The 19,203-nt window shown below is 43.1% G+C and overlaps 1 protein-coding gene across 1 annotated transcript in view; it reads left to right on the forward strand.

Moving 5' to 3' along the window:
- Window positions 1-305: 305 nt before the first annotated feature.
- LOC120017844 (leucine-rich melanocyte differentiation-associated protein-like) overlaps window positions 306-19,203 on the forward strand; it is a 325,664-nt gene continuing 306,766 nt past the window's right edge. Inside the window, exons 1-2 of the mRNA XM_038960809.1 lie at window positions 306-563; window positions 1,595-1,695. Coding sequence (XP_038816737.1) covers window positions 522-563; window positions 1,595-1,695 — 143 coding nt within the window. The 5' untranslated portion in view covers window positions 306-521. The remainder of the gene's footprint in view (window positions 564-1,594; window positions 1,696-19,203) is intronic.

The raw sequence follows: 19,203 nt of genomic DNA on the forward strand, positions 1-19,203 counted from the left end.
GTTAATTAGGTTACCAGTACCAGCTAATGGTCCCCAGTGAACCCCAAACCAATAAAGTGTGTAAGTAGGCTAAGTATGTAAATCCCACATCCTATAAGGCTTGCACTGATGAGTAATAGTAAATAGGCTAGTGTTTTGCATTCTACCAATCACCTGTTCCAGATGCAATCTTATTCAAACTTTAAGCTCTTAGCCTAGGCTATATCGTAATTAGTTCCAACCACAGTTCAGGAACAATAACTAAGAATATAGGACTGTCTCCACCACTCTGAAATGCGACACAAGCGAATCCTGACATAATTCTAGTAATAGCGCGTTTCCGCATTGGATCAGCTGATTCGGAGGAAGTATGCGGAAGAAGTAAATTCGAAACCTCAAGTAACCAAACAAAATAGTGACCTTTCTGGAAAGCTACTGACAGTAAAGTTTTTTAAATTATTTTAAAGCAGAAGAGTATCTGTACCAGTTCCACTCCAGTAGTTATTTCACAGAGGTAGCCTAGTAACTGAACGGTCATCATCATGGCATGCAGCGACTCTATGGTCACCATGAATGGAACCCAAGTAAGTGTGAATAATTTCCAACATTTAGTGTAGGTTGCATTTCTCGTATGCAATTATAAACGAACAGTATACAGTAGGATAGTTATCAGTGTATGTCGCTCAGGTTTTGTTTTTCGTGCATTTCTGGTAGGCTACGCTGCATTGCCTCCATTGTCATGTGCTGCTACTGTCATGTGACTTAAATAACTTTTCAGAACAGTTGCGGAACTGTAGTGTTTTGGCAGGTAGAATGCAAACTCGTTTTTATAAAGTTTGAAACACATCACTGCAGCGCAGATATGGCTTTATCATCTAGTCTATTCGATGGTGTTTTATCAATGTGTCGAAGCTGAGCAGTGAGTACAGTTGTGTGCACAGGGCAGGTGTACAGAGTCAATATACTACCGTGCACCTTAAAGGTTACAGAGCATGTTTAAATGAAAGTGACAATGTAACTGACCAGGTATCAAACATAGGCTACCTGGAAAGTCTCTCACATTGGCCTAGCCATCAAATGGCTTAAATACATTCAATGTCCAATATTCTGTCATTGATTTATTCAGGGGAGCACAAATGAGACCATGGTTTCATTCACAATGGTGCCCTGAGTACAAACATTTTCTCAATCAAGAAAATGAATATTATTGGATGTGTATTTGATAGAGAATGTATTGTTGTTCGTTTCACAAGTCCTCAGGTCACAAACAAAGGTAAACCGTTCACCATACCACCTACTCTGCCCCATAAGCTTAAACACATTCACTCCACCATGGGCTATTTACTCTTACTCACTTTAACCTAGAAACGGACTGGCCATAGAGCAGTTTGGGCAGATGCCTGATGTGCTGGTCCATCTTTAGCCCAGTAGGCCTGTCTAAAATGTTATTATTGTTTTGCACATACTGATCATTATTCGGCTAACAATGGGGACCTCAAGGAAAGAAATCCACCGGTGTGTTAGAAATGCCCGGGCCAATTTCTGGTCCCCTCTGTCCCTATTGTATCCCATTAATTAACATGTATCTATGTATCTCTCTGTTGTTGCTTTACAGGTTTCCTATATTGGACACGACTGTGAGGACATCCCAGAGTTCCTTGGAGAAAGATATGGATGCTTGGCAAGACGGCTAGATCTCAGCTTCAATCAGCTACGGTAGGAGATGAGCTGAGATGAGTCGTGAATACTTCCATGGACACAGTGCTGCCTTAAGGGTGGTGCTTTGTGTTAGGTCACATCTCTTATTAAGTAAGATACAACTATGTAAGCATACCCTTCATTAATAAATTATTGCAAGTAATATACATACTCTTACACTAGATTACTTATAAATAGGATTGCATACAGGACTTGCATAGTCATGCAGTCATCAGTGTGGTGGTGGGTGGACGCAACTCAATATTAAGAAGGTGTTCCTAATGTTTGGTTTACTCAGTGTAGATGGATGGTACACTGACCTGCCTTCATTGTTTTTACCACCTTATCTGATAAAGATAGGTTGATGTATCTCAGTAGAAAGATCCCGATGTGCCCATTGTACGTGTACATTTTAGTCATTCAGCAGACACTCTTTAGCAGAGGCACAATTAGGGTTAATTGCCTTGCTCAAGAGCACATCAACATTTTTTGTCATAGCTGTGTGAAGGGCAGGATCTTTGCAATATCTGCATTAAGTGCAATTGAATATGTTCACATTACGTCCACTATGTGGTCTGGCATGTCAGAGGGACATCAAAAACCATGTGAGAGCCTCGGACTGCATCCCAAACGGCAGTCTTCGGGCCCTGGTCAAAAGTAGTTGGCTATAGGGAATATGGTGCTATTTAGGAGACACTGAGCAGCGGAGAGCTGGGGTGGCTGCTACCACGCTGTGGCTGAATTAAAGGCCTGATCAATAAATGTGACATGTTAATGCAGGGGCCAAATAGAATAAAAGATCCTTCTGACAGGACCTGAAGAATCACCTTGTGGCAGCTGGTTCAGAGGGATGGACTGGGGGGAGGGGTCTCAGTCATCTCAGCAGTAGGACTGGCAAAGTTTATCTGACAACTAAAAGAGGAGAGATGATGGTTAGAAGGTGCTTTTGTTTCTTGACCTGTCAGGGCCTTGAAAGGCCTCTGAATGGACGCTCTTTTTGTCACGTCGTCGAAAGTTGTCGTCGTCCAGCATTGTCTGTGCTGGAAATGTGGATTCTTGTTTAATTGATTCGCTTTGCGCCCGAGTCCTGTCACGTTAATAATTGCTAAGTCCCGCGCCCCAGCCCAGTCTGTGGTGAATAAATGTGTGCTTATCAGAGCATTAATAATCCTAATGAACCGCAGCGATTGGAAAACTAGCGTTGTGTTTGCTGGAGTTTGATTTGCCTGCCTTTTCATTCGCTGAGGGCGTCAAACTCTGAAGATTTCAGACATGATTGCCCCCCTTGAATGTGAAACAAAGGCAATGTGGTAAAATGTGTAAACTGCAGCCTACTTCAATGGATGTAATAATGTTAGTCTGGTTGGTCATTTGCTGTTGGGTTTTGAGTTGTTATTACACAGTTAATAACAAGAGAACAGTTAGTAGGCTAGATCTTTTAGTAAATGTGTTGATTGATGTCATTCAAATGTGGATGACATTATTTTTTCGATCAGCCTTATCTTGAATAATGAATGATCGCATTCTCATATCTATTACATTATAAATATGTTATATGTTATATTATAGGTATGTTTCTATATAATATATATGTTATATATTATATTAGATACATTGTAGATATGTTACATATTGCTTTTTGTACAGGTTATGAACAGTGTGAACAGTTGTTTTGTGGTTAGACTTGTGCCTTTCACTAACCTTAGTCATCCTAGGCAGAAACTCTAGAGACATAGGAGGCAGAGAGATAGTCCTTTGAAGGCTATTGATTTATTGAAATTGACTTCAATACAATCATACAGCCATGGTTATACTGTGTGTCCAGGGCCCTGAGTTTCTCCTGGATAGGTTGGTTGCAGTCAGTGGTAACAAAAAACTTATAGTCGTATGTAGTCTATGGGCTCGTTTGAGTGGGAAGGCGAGAGCAACCAACTGTAGATGAAAGTTGAGGAGTGAGGTTGGGGAAGGTGCATCTGCGACAGCCTAAAGTTGGACACTGATGTGGTTTTCCAACAGCAAGGCTCAGATCAACATGGCAGTGTTTCCATTGTTTATTAAAGTTGTTCTTTATAATGTTGAAATATTCATGTCTCCAACCCCCATATCACACACTCACAAACTGAAAATATATGTGTGTACATTGTACAATCAATTGGTGAGAGGTTGTGTAAAGTTCATGCAGTCGACATGTAGGCAGGCGTAAGTCGGACAATTTGTATCCCCATAATGCAACACACTTTGAAAGGCGCCGACCAACGATGGTCACCGACTTGACAGAAGTGATCCTCTCTAGTGCTCCCACCATCATCCAGTTGTGGTGAGGTGATTTTAGTGTTTCCCTAGCCTGGTCTCAGATCTGTTTGTGCCGTCTTGCCAACTCTTATGGTAATCAGTTAGCAAGACAGCACAAACAGATCTGGAACCAGGCTATTATTTCCCTACCTATTCCTCATACACTGGATGTGTGCGAAGAGGGATATAGCTAGACAGACTGTCCATGTTGCATAGCTCTAAAATACAGTAATGTCTACCTTCCATACAGGACATGGAAGCTTGTTAGCTGTTACAGATGGCTTCATGGAAGTTGACTGCTACAGGCCTAATTTACCTGATGCAATTGCTGTACAATATGATCTTGTTGCCATCTGATGCACATTCAAATGTCATAAAAAATCAACACTGCAGAGCTCTCCCTGTTCTCTGCCCTGATTGTATCACTGCTGATCATATCTGGAAATGTGCATGTACACCCTGGCCCATCTACCCAATTTTGACTCGTACTCTGTTTCACTGATTTCTGCTCTTGTAAAAGCCTAGGTTTTCTGCACCGTTAACACTAGAAGCGTATTACCTAAAATTGATCAATTGAAAGTGTGGGTTCACACTTTCAGTTCAGATGTGTTGGTCATTACTAAGATGTGGTTAAGAAATAGTGTTTTGAACACTGATGTTAACCTTTTCTGGTTATAACCTTTTTCGGCAAGACAGATCTTCTAAAGGTGTTGGAGTGGCAATCTTTACCAAGGATCACCTTCAGTGCTCAGTTGTCTCCACCAAGTCTGTCCCTGAACAATTTAATTTGCTGGTTTTAAGCATTAAACTTTCAAATAGCTCTTTGTTGACTGTTGCTGGGTGCTATCGTCCTCCATCAGCACCGGCCTGTACTCTACCTGCCCTAAGCTCTCTCCTGGCCCATTACACTAAGTCTGAATGTGTCCTGCTAGGTGACCTAATCTGGGACATGCTTAAAACACCTGACCAAGTCTTAAAGCAATGGGACTCCCTAAATCTCTCTCAGATTATTACCAATCCCATAAGGTATGACTCCAAACACCCAGAAAAGGCTACTCTCCTCAATATTAACCTCACAAATAATCCTGATAGGTATCAGTCTGACGTTTTCTGTAATGACCTTAGTGATCACTCTTTTACAGCCTGTGTTGGTAATGTCTGCTCAGTGAAACAACCTGTCCTGATTTGTCATAGACGCTTGCTAAAAAACTTGAATGAGCAAGCCTTCCTTCATGACCTGGCCTCAGTAAATTGGTATAGAATCAGCTTGATCCCCTCTGTCGAAGGCGCTTTGACCTTCTTTTTTAAATATTTTTAGTGGTATTGTTAACAAACACACCCCCATAAAGAAAATGAGAATTAAAAACAGATTCCGCCCCTGTTTCGACCGTGATCTGGCAGTTACTCCACCTCAAGAATTCCATTTGGCGAAAGGCTCGGCAAACGCATACTCAGGCTGACTGGCTCTCGTTCAGGAAAATGAGGAATAAGTGCACTCGGCTATCTGGAAGGCCAAAGTTAGTTACTTTAAGGAGCAGTTCTCTCTCTCTGTGGGTCTAACCCCAAGACGTTCTGGAAAACGGTTAAAGACCTGGAGAATAAACCCTCATCCTCACAGCTGCCCATATCCCTTAATGTTGATGATGTGGTTGTTACTGACAAGAAACACATGGCTGAGCTCTTTAATCACCACTTCATTAAGTCAGGAATCCTGACTCAGCCATGTCTCATTGCCCGTCCAACAATTCCACATCTCCCATCACTTCTAATGCGACTAGCCCCGATGCTCCTCTCTCCTTTTCCCCTGCCCCACTACAAAGTTTCTCCTTGCAGGCATTCACTGAGTCCAAGGTGCTAAAAGAGCTCCTTAAACTTGACCCCCAAGAAAACATCTGGGTCAGATGGTTTAGACCCTTTCTTCTTTAAGGTTGCTGCCCCTATCATCGCCAAGCCTATCCCTGACCTTTTTAACCTGTCTCTCCTTTCTGGGGAGGTTCCCATTGCTTGGAAGGCAGCCACGGTTCGTCCTTTATTTAAAGGGGGAGATCAAGCTGATCCTAACAGTTATAGGCCTATTTCTATTTGCCCTGTTTATCAAACGTTTGGAAAAACTTGTGAATAATCAACTGACTGGCTTTCTTGATGTCTATAGAATTCTCTCTGTTATGCAATCTCGTTTTTGGTCAGATTGTGGACGTGCCACAGCAACCTTAAAAGTCCTAAATGATGTCACCATTGCCCTTGATTCTAAGCAATGTTGTGCTGCTATTTTTATTGACTTGGCCAACGCTTTTGATACGGTAGACCATTCCATTCTTGTGGGCCGGATAAGGAGTATTGGTGTCTCTGAGTGGTCTTTTGCCTGGTTTGCTAAATACCTCTCTCAAAGAGTGCAGTGTATAAAGTCAGAACATTTGCGGTCTCAGCCACTGCCTGTCACCAAGGGAGTACCCCAAGGCTCGATCCTAGGCCCAACACTCTTCTCAATTTACATCAACAACATAGCTCAGGCAGTAGGAAGCTCTCTCATCCATTTATATGCAGATGATACAGTCTTATACTCAGCTGGCCCCTCTCCAGATTTTGTGTTGAATGCTCTACAACAAAGCTTTCTCTGCCCTTAACCTTGTTTTGAACACCTCCAAAACAAAGGTCATGTGGTTTGGTAAGAAGAATGCCTCTCTCCCCACCAGTGTGATTTACTACCTCTGAGGGCTTGAGGTAGTCCCCTCATACAAGTACTTGGTAGTATGGCTACACAGTACACTGTCCTTCTCTCAGCACATATCAAAGCTGGTTAAATCTAGACTTGGTTTCCTCTATCGTAATCGCTCCTCTTTCACCCCAGCTGCCAAATTAACCCTGATTCAGATGACAATCCTACCCATGCTAGATTACGGAGACATTTATAGATCAGCAGGTAAGGGTGCTCTCGAGCTGCTAGATGTTCTTTACCATTCGGCCATCAGATTTGCCACCAATCCTTATAGGACACATCACTGCACTCTATACTCCTCTGTAAACTGGTCATCTCTGTATACCTGTCGCAAGACCCACTGGTTGATGCTTATTTATAAAACCCTCTTAGGCCTCACTCCCCCCTATCTGAGATATCTACTGCAGCCCTCATCCTCCACATACAACACCCGTTCTGCCAGTCACATTCTGTTAAAGGTCCCCAAAGCACACACATCCCTGGGTCGCTCCTCTTTTCAGTTCGCTGCAGCTAGCGACTGGAACGAGCTGCAAAAAAACACTAACTGGACAGTTTAATCTCAATCGCTTCATTCAAAGGCTCAATCATGGACACTCTTACTGACAGTTGTGGCTGCTTCGCGTGATGTATTGTTGTCTCAACCTTCTTGCCGATTGTCCTGTTGTCTGTGCCCAATAATGTTTGTACCATGTTTTGTGCTGCTACCATGTTGTTCTGCTGCCATGTTGTGTTGCTACCATGTTGTTTTCATGTGGTGTTGCTTCCATGCTGTGTTGTCAAGTGTTGCTGCAATGTTGTTGTCTTAGGTCTCTTTTTATGTAATGTTGTGGTGTCTTGCTTGTCGTGATGTGTGTTTTGTCCTATATTTTTATTTTTAATCCCAGCCCCCGTCCCCGCAGGAGGCCTTTTGGTAGGCCGTCATTGTAAATAAGAATTTGTTCTTAACTGACTTGCCAAGTTAAATAAAATAATTTGTGTTGGTTTTAGAAAAGATCAAGGCCCGCATTTATGTTCCTTGTTCTTGATCGCGTCACATTAAGAACTTGATGTCCAAAATCAAATATGTATATCTCTGACATTTCTCATTTCATTATTAATATTTCATTTGGTTAAGGGGGAATCTTAGATTTCAGATATTATTATTGGACTTCAAATGATTCTCTGAAAAGAGGAGAAGAGGAGAAGTTACCCAAGCCATTTGGCACTAATAGTATTGATTGATTGACTGATAGTTGTGTATTAGGTGTTGGATTACAAACTATTTGATTTCCCTCTAAACTTATTACTGGTGAGGCTTGTATTCATGTCATCAAGACATCTCACTTTTCCAGCTCCCACCATCTCATATCTAGTGCCAGTATTTAATTTCTGACCAGCAGAACTCTGGTTCCTGTACGTTCTGGAGTTTTTTGGTCTGTGGCCTAAGGAAACAACTGATCCTGTTGCATAGTGTAAATTAACCACCCTTTAATAAAAGCATTCTTTGCGATGATTGGAGGCTGTGGAGGTCACATGATTGGGTGGAGCTGTGAAATTCAATTAGCGAGTAGACGTGACGCTAGCTCAGGGTCGTAGTTATCCCCATAAGAACTCCCCTTGAGGACAAAGGAACCAAGTCCCACAGCTGTGTGTAAAACATGTAGTCTGTCCCTGATGAGAGGAACTCTCTGTGATACCGCCTGTACTTGTTATGAATCACTTCAAAACAAGTGCTTGAAGTCTCCTCGCCCCTATCAAGATTTGTTTCACGGTACCGCTCTGTAGACACACCAGTGTTTCACAATTGTGACCCCATTTCGGTGACGCCAAAAGTAACCCAAGTGCAAACTGCCTTGACGACTGACACTTTGTCAGACAGTGGGAGTGGACTGTCTTCAGTATAATATGTTTATATCCGTCAGCCCAGTTAACAGCTCTCATCCACTAACTTGACAATGAGTGCCAGTGAAAATGAGGCAGCACCTGTCACTGAAGTATGTGTGTGTGTGTGGCTGGGAAGGTAAAGTCAGGAGATAAAGTTGGTGTAGCAGCCTGTCACACCTACACCTCCTATCCCCATGCCAACCTGTCAGGCTGCCTCATTGATGTGTTGAGAGAGTGAGACTCCGAGACCAATGTAGCAGTTGGAGGACAGGGGTGGATATTATTGTGCTGTCCACTTAGTTTCAGGTGTGTGTGTGTGAGAGAGCGAGACATTGCGACGATGGGGAATACACTGTAGACACCACTACTGTCTAATGGTTACTACTAGAGCCAGTGTCTGTCGTAGGGGTTTCAATCCGTTACCTGCTGTAATATCATATATGACACCTGAGGAGAATACATACTAACATTATCTGGTTGTTTCAGTGCAACAGACGAGTCACATCTCTGTTCAGACGAAACATGACTTTGAGACTTGTTTGTAAAGAGACATTTCTGGAAAATAATTTGACAGGTTTCCTCCTTGTCACCACCACGCTCGGCTTCAAATGTCTAAAATGTTACTTTTTATACTTTAATCGGCTGTGTTGTTGTTTCTGATTGCAAATGAGAGGGATAGGGTCCTGTGTAGCCTGTTGTCTCATCACATGCAGTAGGTCTCAACTGTAGTGGTACTTGTATACAGATCAAGATGGATGCCAAAGGTACACACACTGGTAACTTTGGGGAGCGTTTTATTGAGCCACACAGCTGCGTCGTAGTGTTCAGATCACTGCTGCGTCGTAGTGCTCAGATGTATATTGTGGTGATCACAGCTGCGTCGTAGTGCTCAGATGTATATTGTGGTGATCACAGCTGCGTCGTAGTGTTCAGATGTATATTGTGGTGATCACAGCTGCGTTGTAGTGTTCAGATCACTGCTGCGTCGTAGTGTTCAGATGTATGTTGTGGTGATCACAGCTGCGTCGTAGTGTTCAGATGTATATTGTGGTGATCACAGCTGCGTCGTAGTGTTCAGATGTATATTGTGGTGATCACAGCTGCGTCGTAGTGTTCAGATGTATGTTGTGGTGATCACAGCTGCGTCGTAGTGTTCAGATGTATGTTGTGGTGATCACAGCTGCGTCGTAGTGTTCAGATGTATGTTGTGGTGATCACAGCTGCGTCGTAGTGTTCAGATGTATATTGTGGTGATCACAGCTGCGTCGTAGTGTTCAGATGTATATTGTGGTGATCACAGCTGCGTCGTAGTGTTCAGATGTATATTGTGGTGATCACTGCTGCGTCGTAGTGTTCAGATGTATATTGTGGTGATCACAGCTGCATCGTAGTGTTCAGATGTATATTGTGGTGATCACAGCTGCGTCGTAGTGTTCAGATGTATATTGTGGTGATCACAGCTGCGTTATAGTGTTCAGATGTATGTTGTGGTGATCACTGCTGCGTTGTAGTGTTCAGATGTATATTGTGGTGATCACAGCTGCGTTGTAGTGTTCAGATGTACAGTGTCAGTCAAAAGTTTAGACAAACCTACTCATTCAAGGGTTTTTCATTATTTTTACTATTTTCTACATTGTATAATAATAGTGAAGACATCAAAACTATGAAATAACACATGGAATCATATAGTAACCAAAAAGGTGTTAAACAAATCAAAACATATTTTAGATTCCTCAAAGTAGCCACCCTTTCCCTTGATGACAGCTTTGCACACTCTTGGCATTATCACAACCAGCTTCACCTGGAATGCTTTTCCAGCAGTCTTGAAGGAGTTCCCACATTTGCTGAGCACTTGTTGGCTGCTTTTCCTTCACTCTGCAGTCCAACTCATCCCAAACCATCTCAATTGGGTTGAGGTTGGGTGAATGTGGAGGTCAGGTCATCTGATGCAGCACTCCATCACTCTCCTTGGTCAAATAGCCCTTACACAGCCTGGAGGTGTGTTTGGTCATTGTTCTGTTGAAAAACAAATGATAGACCCACTAAATAAATCACAGACAGTGTCACCACCAAAGTACCATCACACCTCCTCCTCCATGCTTCACGGTGGGAACCACACATGCGGAGATCATCCGTTCACCTACTCTGCGTCTCACAAAAACATGGCGGTTGGAACCAAAAATCTCATATTTGGACTCCAAACCAAAGGACAGATTTCCACCGGTCTAATGTCCATTGCTCGTGTTTCTTGGCCCAAGCAAGTCTCTTCTTATTGGTGTCCTTTAGTAATGGTTTCCTTGCAGCAATTTGACCATGAAGCACTGATTTAATGCAGTCTCCTCTGAACAGTTGATGTTGAGATGTGTGTGTTACTACATTTATTTGGGCTGCAATTTCTGAGGCTGGTAACTCTAATGAACTTATCCTCTGCAGCAGAGGTAACTCTGTATTCCTTTCCTGTGGCAGTTCTCATGAGAGCCAGTTTCATCTTAGCGCTTGATTGTTTTTGCAACTGTACTTGAAGATTCTTGAAATTTTCTGTGTTGACTGACCTTCATGTCTTAAAGTAATGATTGACTGTTGTTTGTCTTTTCTTATTTGAGCTGTTCTTGCCATAAAATGTACTTGGTCTTTGACCAAATAGGGCTATCTTCTGTATACCACCCCTACCATGTCACAACACAACTGATTGGCTCAAACGCATTAAGAAGGAAAGAAATTCCACAAATTAACTTTTAACAAGGCACACCTGTTAATTGAAATGCGTTCCAGGTGACTACCGCATGAAGCTGGTTGAGAGAATGCCAAGAGTGTGCAAAGCTGTCCTCAAGGCAAAGGGTGGCTACTTTGAAGAATCACATATAAAATATATTTTGATTTATTTAACAGTTTTGATGTCATCACTATTATTCTACAATGTAGAAAATTGTAAAAAAAAAAAAAAAACCTGGAATGAGTAGGTGGGTCCAATCTTTTGACTGGTACTATATGTTGTGGTGGTCACTGTCCTCTACTCTGTACTGAACAGATACATCTCACTATCTCACTCGTCTTTTATTGATGATGTAAGTGATCCCCTTAGTACAGTATGTGCAGAAATAGACGATATAGACCTATTGGGTCTCAATAGTCAAAGTCATCTAAATTAGTCTACAAAGTCTTACATTCTTCAGCACAATGATATACAGTAACTGTGTGCTCTAACCAGGGACAAGACCCATCATGACTGTGTTTTAACCAGGACAAGATCAATCTTGATGTCCCATCATGTGCTCTACTGTCATCCAATGAACCACGGCTGCTGTTCCCTGCTCCCCCCCACACCCACCCAAAGCTGTAGAGAGAGATGAACGTGGAGTTTTTGCATTGCAGATCAACCCTCCTCCACCGGTGTGTGTAGGATAAGGCTAGAGTACGTCAGCCATGGCAGCCATTTGGCATTTTAATGGAAAATCAAGTATGCTAACTCACAAGTAATAAAAAACGAACTAAAGTGCTCTAAATGTCGCCCAGCCTGTCAAATGAGATGTTAGTAGTGTGATGAAAACAGAAAAAGGAAGACAACGTAGGGAGGGGACCCCCGGTTACTACTTCGAAATGAAATAAAACCTTGTATGGCCTGTCATCCATGTCGTTTTATATTCATATCTAAAGCACATTATGGTATTACTCCGCCACACGCCTCACTCATCTGTCTCTCTTAATGCGTCACAGGCGGCGCTCCGTCTTTCAAGTCTCCGTATGTCAACAGGGAAAGGGGCCTGCTAATTGACAAATGGGTGTCACAGACATGAAGTGCTCCTTTTCCATCAGAGCTAGACACTGGGTGTTTGATGGGGAACCAGAGGAGGGGAGGGGGGAATATTATTGGCATAAACCCAGTAAGAGCCATCAGACTGGGGCTGAAATGAGAAGTGACAAGGGAGAGAGAGGCTGTCATTGTCTTGGCTGAGTGTTCGGTCTGCAGAGTATGCAGATAAAGTGTCAGTTGGGGGGAGGGGGGGTATGAAAAACCGTCTGTATGAAGACTTCAAATTACTTAACTGGGAGTGTGTGGTGTGTGTGTGTCCGTGTGTTTGACTTGGCGCTGGTTTGTATATATTTCATATCTGATCTATCAGTCCCATTTAGGAGTAATATTCTGTATAACCAGGTTTGCATCTCATGAATTAGGGCCAATACAGTGTTCCTCCAGACAGATTTAAAACATAGAGATAAGAGAGACACAGCCAGCCGACCAGGAAGTAATATATTCATATTGGAAGCTATATGCAATTTCACATAAATTCTGTCCTATTGAAAACACTCCATTTTAATTTTCATTGGAACAATTTCCACAGTGATGGACCACTCAGGGGAAAGTGCAGAGATGGGAGAGAAAATTGAGAGAATAATGGGACTAGATGGAATGGATGTAATGAGTTGTCAGTCTGTTGTTTTTCCTCGTCTCGCCAGTTGTTGTGCATCTTTGTCCAGTAATGACAACTTGCAATCTCATGGTATTTGATGAAACACTGTGGTATCTTCTAGGAGGAAATAACACTAAGAGTTACTAGCTTTGGCAACACTAAGTTGACCTTAAGTTCTTCCTATTCATAGAATAACCATGTTTCAAATTAGCTACTCATAAAGTAATTACAAATTAGCTACTCACGACATGCAATTACAACAAGACATTATAATTGAAATTGCATGTAAGTATATCTGTAACTAGGATCTGTACAGCTTATTGTAAAGTATGTATTTTCTGTTGTCCCTCTAACGTACAGATGTAGGATCTTAATTTGACCTATATTGTCACAGCAAAATAATCCAGCGGCGACAACATTTTAGCATTTAGTCCATAATGTTGCTTCATCTGTGGTTAGGCTATTAGCTGGCCAAAAAGCAGGCTACATGAAAAGTGCAATACTGTTAAAATAACTGTGTGTTAGTGTGGGTTTTCAGTGAATGTATGTAAAGCACGAAGCGGTGCAGGAAAAGAGTGATCAAATTAAGATCCCACATCTGTAGTCTAACCACCTTATCCCGGAGATGGTTGCTGTCAGTTGAACTGTTGATTCTCAGCAGACAAAGCTACTTTCCTACTAGAACTGGTTTAATCTGATTGTACTGACATCATCACAACCAGTTTTGCCTGCTGGCTTTGTTCTCATAGAACGCTAGGCGTCCTTTCCTGAATACTCTCCAGGCCGACCCCAGCCCACCCCAGTCCAGGTTTAGCCAGCCTCTGCTTTCTGGCTAATGTTCATCAATGCTGTGTGAAAAGCAGAACAGAAACATACCATAGCCTGGAGAGAACTGGTAATGCTAAACACATTACAACTGTGTGTGTTTGTAGAAAGGGTTCATCAAAGGTTTTGCTATCAGCATCTGATGCCCATGTGTCAAAGTAAACGGAACCATAGCACTTAGTCAAATGAAATCCTGCTGGAGAGGGGGACCTCAATGAATGCTCAAAAAAAGAAAGACAAGGGGAAGAGAACATTAGTAGAGTTTTTCCAAATTTGTTTAGAAATATTCTCGCGGGCAAGTCATGCACTCTCTGTTTTGGTAAGATGACAATCTTGTATCAGATATAAAAATTAAAAAAAATCCCACACATGTTGCAGCCAAACCGCAGCGAGGCAGCAATATGGTCCTGGTTTAGAGCAAACTCTCTCGCTCTCTGTGTTTACATACAGTACTGATTCTGACTGTAATGAAGCACTACAGGTACCATGGAGAAGACTGGGCCCATTTCAGGATCAGTGTTGCCTTTTAGATCATAATGAATAAGATTACGTGGACAGGTCAGCACTCCTACTCTGGGATGCTTATAAATACAAGCCCAAGTCTGCAGGGGCTTGACCCAACCAAGAGTACAACCAATAATGTTTTGACATGGTTTCTTTGTGTGGACCTGCTGATACTTCTGCAAAAGCTAATGGGGATCCAAATAAACAAATGACTGTGTAGGATCCCTTTTTTAAATCACACTAGCAAGGGATTTTATCGATAGGTGAGGCATACTCCCTAATCTAGTAAGGATTATCTTGGGATAAAGCCCAAGATGGCATAGCAGTTCAGACGTCATTTTGTCCTCGTATTGTCGTGTCCTGTATATATATATATATATATTTTACCTTTCTTCGCATATCTTTTATATATTTTATTATCCAAGAACTCAACTACAAAAAGCTTTCCTGCAACTCGCCTCACCAATTACAAAAAAGTATTATTTACCTCAAATCTGAAAATCCACAATAGAAGCTAGCCAGAAGCTAGCCAGAAGCTAGCCAGAAGCTAGCCAGAAGCTAACCAGAAGCTAACCAGAAGCTAACCAGAAGCTACCCAGAAGCTAGCCAGAAGCTAACCTGAAGCTACCCAGAAGTTAGCCGGTTTACTGGCTAACGTTAGTATTTCAGCTAACCATGTTTTGTGGTCATCAGCTATTCCTTTAGCTCGATAATCTATCGGCACTTTTGTACAACGCGACTCAGACCAGAACATACCGGACCTATTTTTCTCAATATCCCCGGATTTCAACCGCAAGCTCTGGACACTTACACCTTGATTTCGCAGCTAGCTAGCTGCAAACCGTGTGACTATTGGCTTACGTTGATCCCGGAGCAAACTTAAATTATTCCGGAGCTAGCCAGCTGAAGAGTTCCATCAGCCATTCCTGGGCTACAATCACCTATCCGGACCCATTTTACTGCCAATGCGGAGCCCCACCGGGCCTTCACGACTGACTACCGACGTTATCTGCCCGAGGGAGTTATCCAACTGGCACCTCCGTCGCGACGTTACCTGAACGCTCATCTGGGGCCCGCTAATCGTTAGCTGTCTTATCGGCTGCTATCGGAATAAGTATATCGGACAATTTTTTTCTTGGGTCACTATATCTATTTTGCCAATTGGATTGATCCCCTCTACCACACGGAACCCCACTAATCTACCGACGGAAACGCACGAGGTGACTAAAAATAGACCTCCATCCTATGCTATCTTGCTACCGATAGCCAGCTACCCGGCCAGCTGTCTGGATCGCCGTGACCCCAACCAACCTCTACTCACTGGACCCTTATGATCACTCGACTAAGCATGCCTCTCCTTAATGTAAATATGCCTTGTCCACTGCTGTTCTGGTTAGTGTTTATTGGCTTATTTCACTGTAGAGCCTCTAGCCTCTAGTTCACTATACCATATCCAACCTTTCAGTTCCACCACCCACATATGCGATGACATCACCTGGTTTCAATGATGTTTCTAGAGACAATATCTCTCTCATCATCACTCAATACCTAGGTTTACATCCACTGTATTCACATCCTACCATACCTTTGTCTGTACATTATTCCTTGAAGCTATTTTATCGCCCCCAGAAACTTCCTTTTACTCTCTGTTCTAGACGACCAATTCTCATAGCTTTTAGCCGTACCCTTATCCTACTCCTCCTCTGTTCCTCTGGTGATGTAGAGGTGAATCCAGGCCCTGCAGTACCTAGCTCTACTCCTATTCCCCAGGCGCTCTCTTTTGATGACTTCTGTAACCGTAATAGCCTTGGTTTCATGCATGTTAACATTAGAAGCCTCCTCCCTAAGTTTGTTTTGTTCACTGCTTTAGCACACTCTGCCAACCCGGATGTTTTAGCAGTGTCTGAATCCTGGCTTAGGAAGACCACCAAAAATTCTGACATTTTCATCCCTAACTACAAGATTTTCAGACAAGATAGAACGGCCAAAGGGGGCGGTGTTGCAATCTACTGCAAGGATTGCCTGCAGAGTTCTGTTTTACTATCCAGGTCTGTTCCCAAACAATTTGAACTTCTACTTTTAAAAATCCACCTCTCTAAAAACAAGTCTCTCACCGTTGCTGCCTGCTATAGACCACCCTCTGCCCCCAGCTGTGCTCTGGACACCATATGTGAACTGATTGCCCCCCATCTATCTTCAGAGCTCGTGCTGCTAGGCGACCTAAATTGGAACATGCTTAACACCCCAGCCATCCTACAATCTAAGTTTGATGCCCTCAATCTCACACAAATTATCAATGAACCTACCAGGTACCACCCCAATTCCGTAAACACGGGTACCCTCATAGATATCATCCTAACCAACTTGCCCTCCAAATACACCTCTGCTGTTTTCAACCAAGATCTCAGCGATCACTGCCTCATTGCCTGCATCCGTAATGGGTCAGCGGTCAACCGACCTCCACTCATCACTGTCAAACGCTCCCTGAAACACTTCAGCGAGCAGGCCTTTCTAATAGACCTGGCCGAGGTATCCTGGAAGGAAATTGATCTCATCCCGTCAGTAGAGGATGCCTGGATATTTTTTTCAAATGCCTTCCTCACCATCTTGAATAAGCATGCCCCATTCAAGAAATTTAGAACCAGGAACAGATATAGCCCTTGGTTCTCTCCTGACCTGACTGCCCTTAACCAACAGAAAAACATCCTATGGCGTTCTGCATTAGCATCGAACAGCCCCCGTGATATGCAACTTTTCAGGGAAGCTAGAAACCAATATACACAGGCAGTTAGAAAAGCCAAGGCTAGCTTTTTCAAGCAGAAATTTGCTTCCTGCAACACAAACTCAAAGAAGTTCTGGGACACTAAAGTCCATGGAGAATAAGAACACCTCCTCCCAGCTTCCAACTGCACTGAAGATAGGAAACACTGTCACCACCGACAAATCCACTATAATTGAGAATTTCAATAAGCATTTTTCTACGGCTGGCCATGCTTTCCACCTGGCTACCCCTACCCCGGTCAACAGCACTGCCCTCCCCTCAGCTACTCGCCCAAGCCTTCCCCATTTCTCTTTCTCCCAAATACAGTCAGCTGATGTTCTGAAAGAGCTGCAAAATCTGGACCCTTACAAATCAGCCGGGCTAGATAATCTGGACCCTTTCTTTCTAAAACTATCTGCTGAAATTGTTGCAACCCCTATTACTAGCCTGTTCAACCTCTCTTTTGTGTCGTCTGAGATTCCAAAAGATTGGAAAGCAGCTGCGGTCATCCCCCTCTTCAAAGGGGGGGACACTCTTGACCCAAACAGCTACAGACCTATATCTATCCTACCCTGCCTTTCTAAGGTCTTCGAAAGCCAAGTCAACAAACAGATTACCGACCATTTCGAATCCCACCATACCTTCTCCGCTATGCAATCTGGTTTCAGAGCTGGTCATGGGTGCACCTCAGCCACGCTCAAGGTCATAAACGATATCTTAACTGCCATCGATAGGAAACAATACTGTGCAGCCGTATTCATTGACCTGGCCAAGGCATTTGACTCTGTCAATCACCACATCCTCATCGGCAGACTCGACAGCCTTGGTTTCTCTAATGATTGCCTCGCCTGGTTCACCAACTACTTCTCTGATCGAGTTCAGTGTGTCAAATCGGAGGGTCTGTTGTCCGGGCCTCTGGCAGGCTCTATGGGGGTGCCACAGGGTTCAATTCTTGGACCGACTCTCTTCTCTGTATACATCAATGATGTCGCTCTTGCTGCTGGTGAGTCTCTGATCCACCTCTACGCAGACGATACTATTCTGTATACTTCTGGCCCTTCTTTTGACACTGTGTTAACAACCCTCCAGGCGAGCTTCAATGCCATACAACTCTCCTTCCGTGGCCTCCAATTGCTCTTAAATACAAGTAAAACTAAATGCATGCTCTTCAACCGATCGCTGCCTGCACCTGCCCGCCTGTCCAACATCACTACTCTGGACGGCTCTGACTTAGAATATGTGGACAACTACAAATACCTAGGTGTCTGGTTCGACTGTAAACTCTCCTTCCAGACTCACATCAAACATCTCCAATTCAAAGTTAAATCTAGAATTGGCTTCCTATTCCGCAACAAAGCATCCTTCACTCATGCTGCCAAACATACCCTTGTAAAACTGACCATCCTACCAATCCTTGACTTCGGTGATGTCATTTACAAAATAGCCTCCAAAACCCTACTCAATAAATTGGATGCAGTCTATCACAGTGCCATCCGTTTTGTCACCAAAGCCCCATATACTACCCACCACTGTGACCTGTACACTCTCGTTGGCTGGCCCTCGCTTCATACTCGTCGCCAAACCCACTGGTTCCAGGTCATCTACAAGACCCTGCTAGGTAAAGTCCCCCCTTATCTCAGCTCGCTGGTCACCATAGCAGCACCTACCTGTAGCACGCGCTCCAGCAGGTATATCTCTCTGGTCACCCCCAAAACCAATTCTTCCTTTGGCCGCCTCTCCTTCCAGTTCTCTGCTGCCAATGACTGGAACGAACTACAAAAATCTCTGAAACTGGAAACACTTATCTCCCTCACTAGCTTTAAGCACCAGCTGCCAGAGCAGCTCATAGATTACTGCACCTGTACATAGCCCATCTATAATTTAGCCCAAACAACTACCTCTTTACCTACTGTATTTATTTATTTATTTTGCTCCTTTGCACCCCATTATTTCTATCTCTACTTTGCACATTCTTCCACTGCAAACCAACCATTCCAGTGTTTTTACTTGCTATATTGTATTTACTTCGCCACCATGGCCTTTTTTATATTTTTATTTATTTATATATTTTGTTTGCCTTCACCTCCCTTATCTCACCTCACTTGCTCACATTGTATATAGACTTATTTTTCACTGTATTATTGACTGTATGTTTG

Source organism: Salvelinus namaycush, chromosome 22 (assembly GCF_016432855.1).
Source record: "Salvelinus namaycush isolate Seneca chromosome 22, SaNama_1.0, whole genome shotgun sequence".
NCBI lineage: Eukaryota > Metazoa > Chordata > Actinopteri > Salmoniformes > Salmonidae > Salvelinus > Salvelinus namaycush.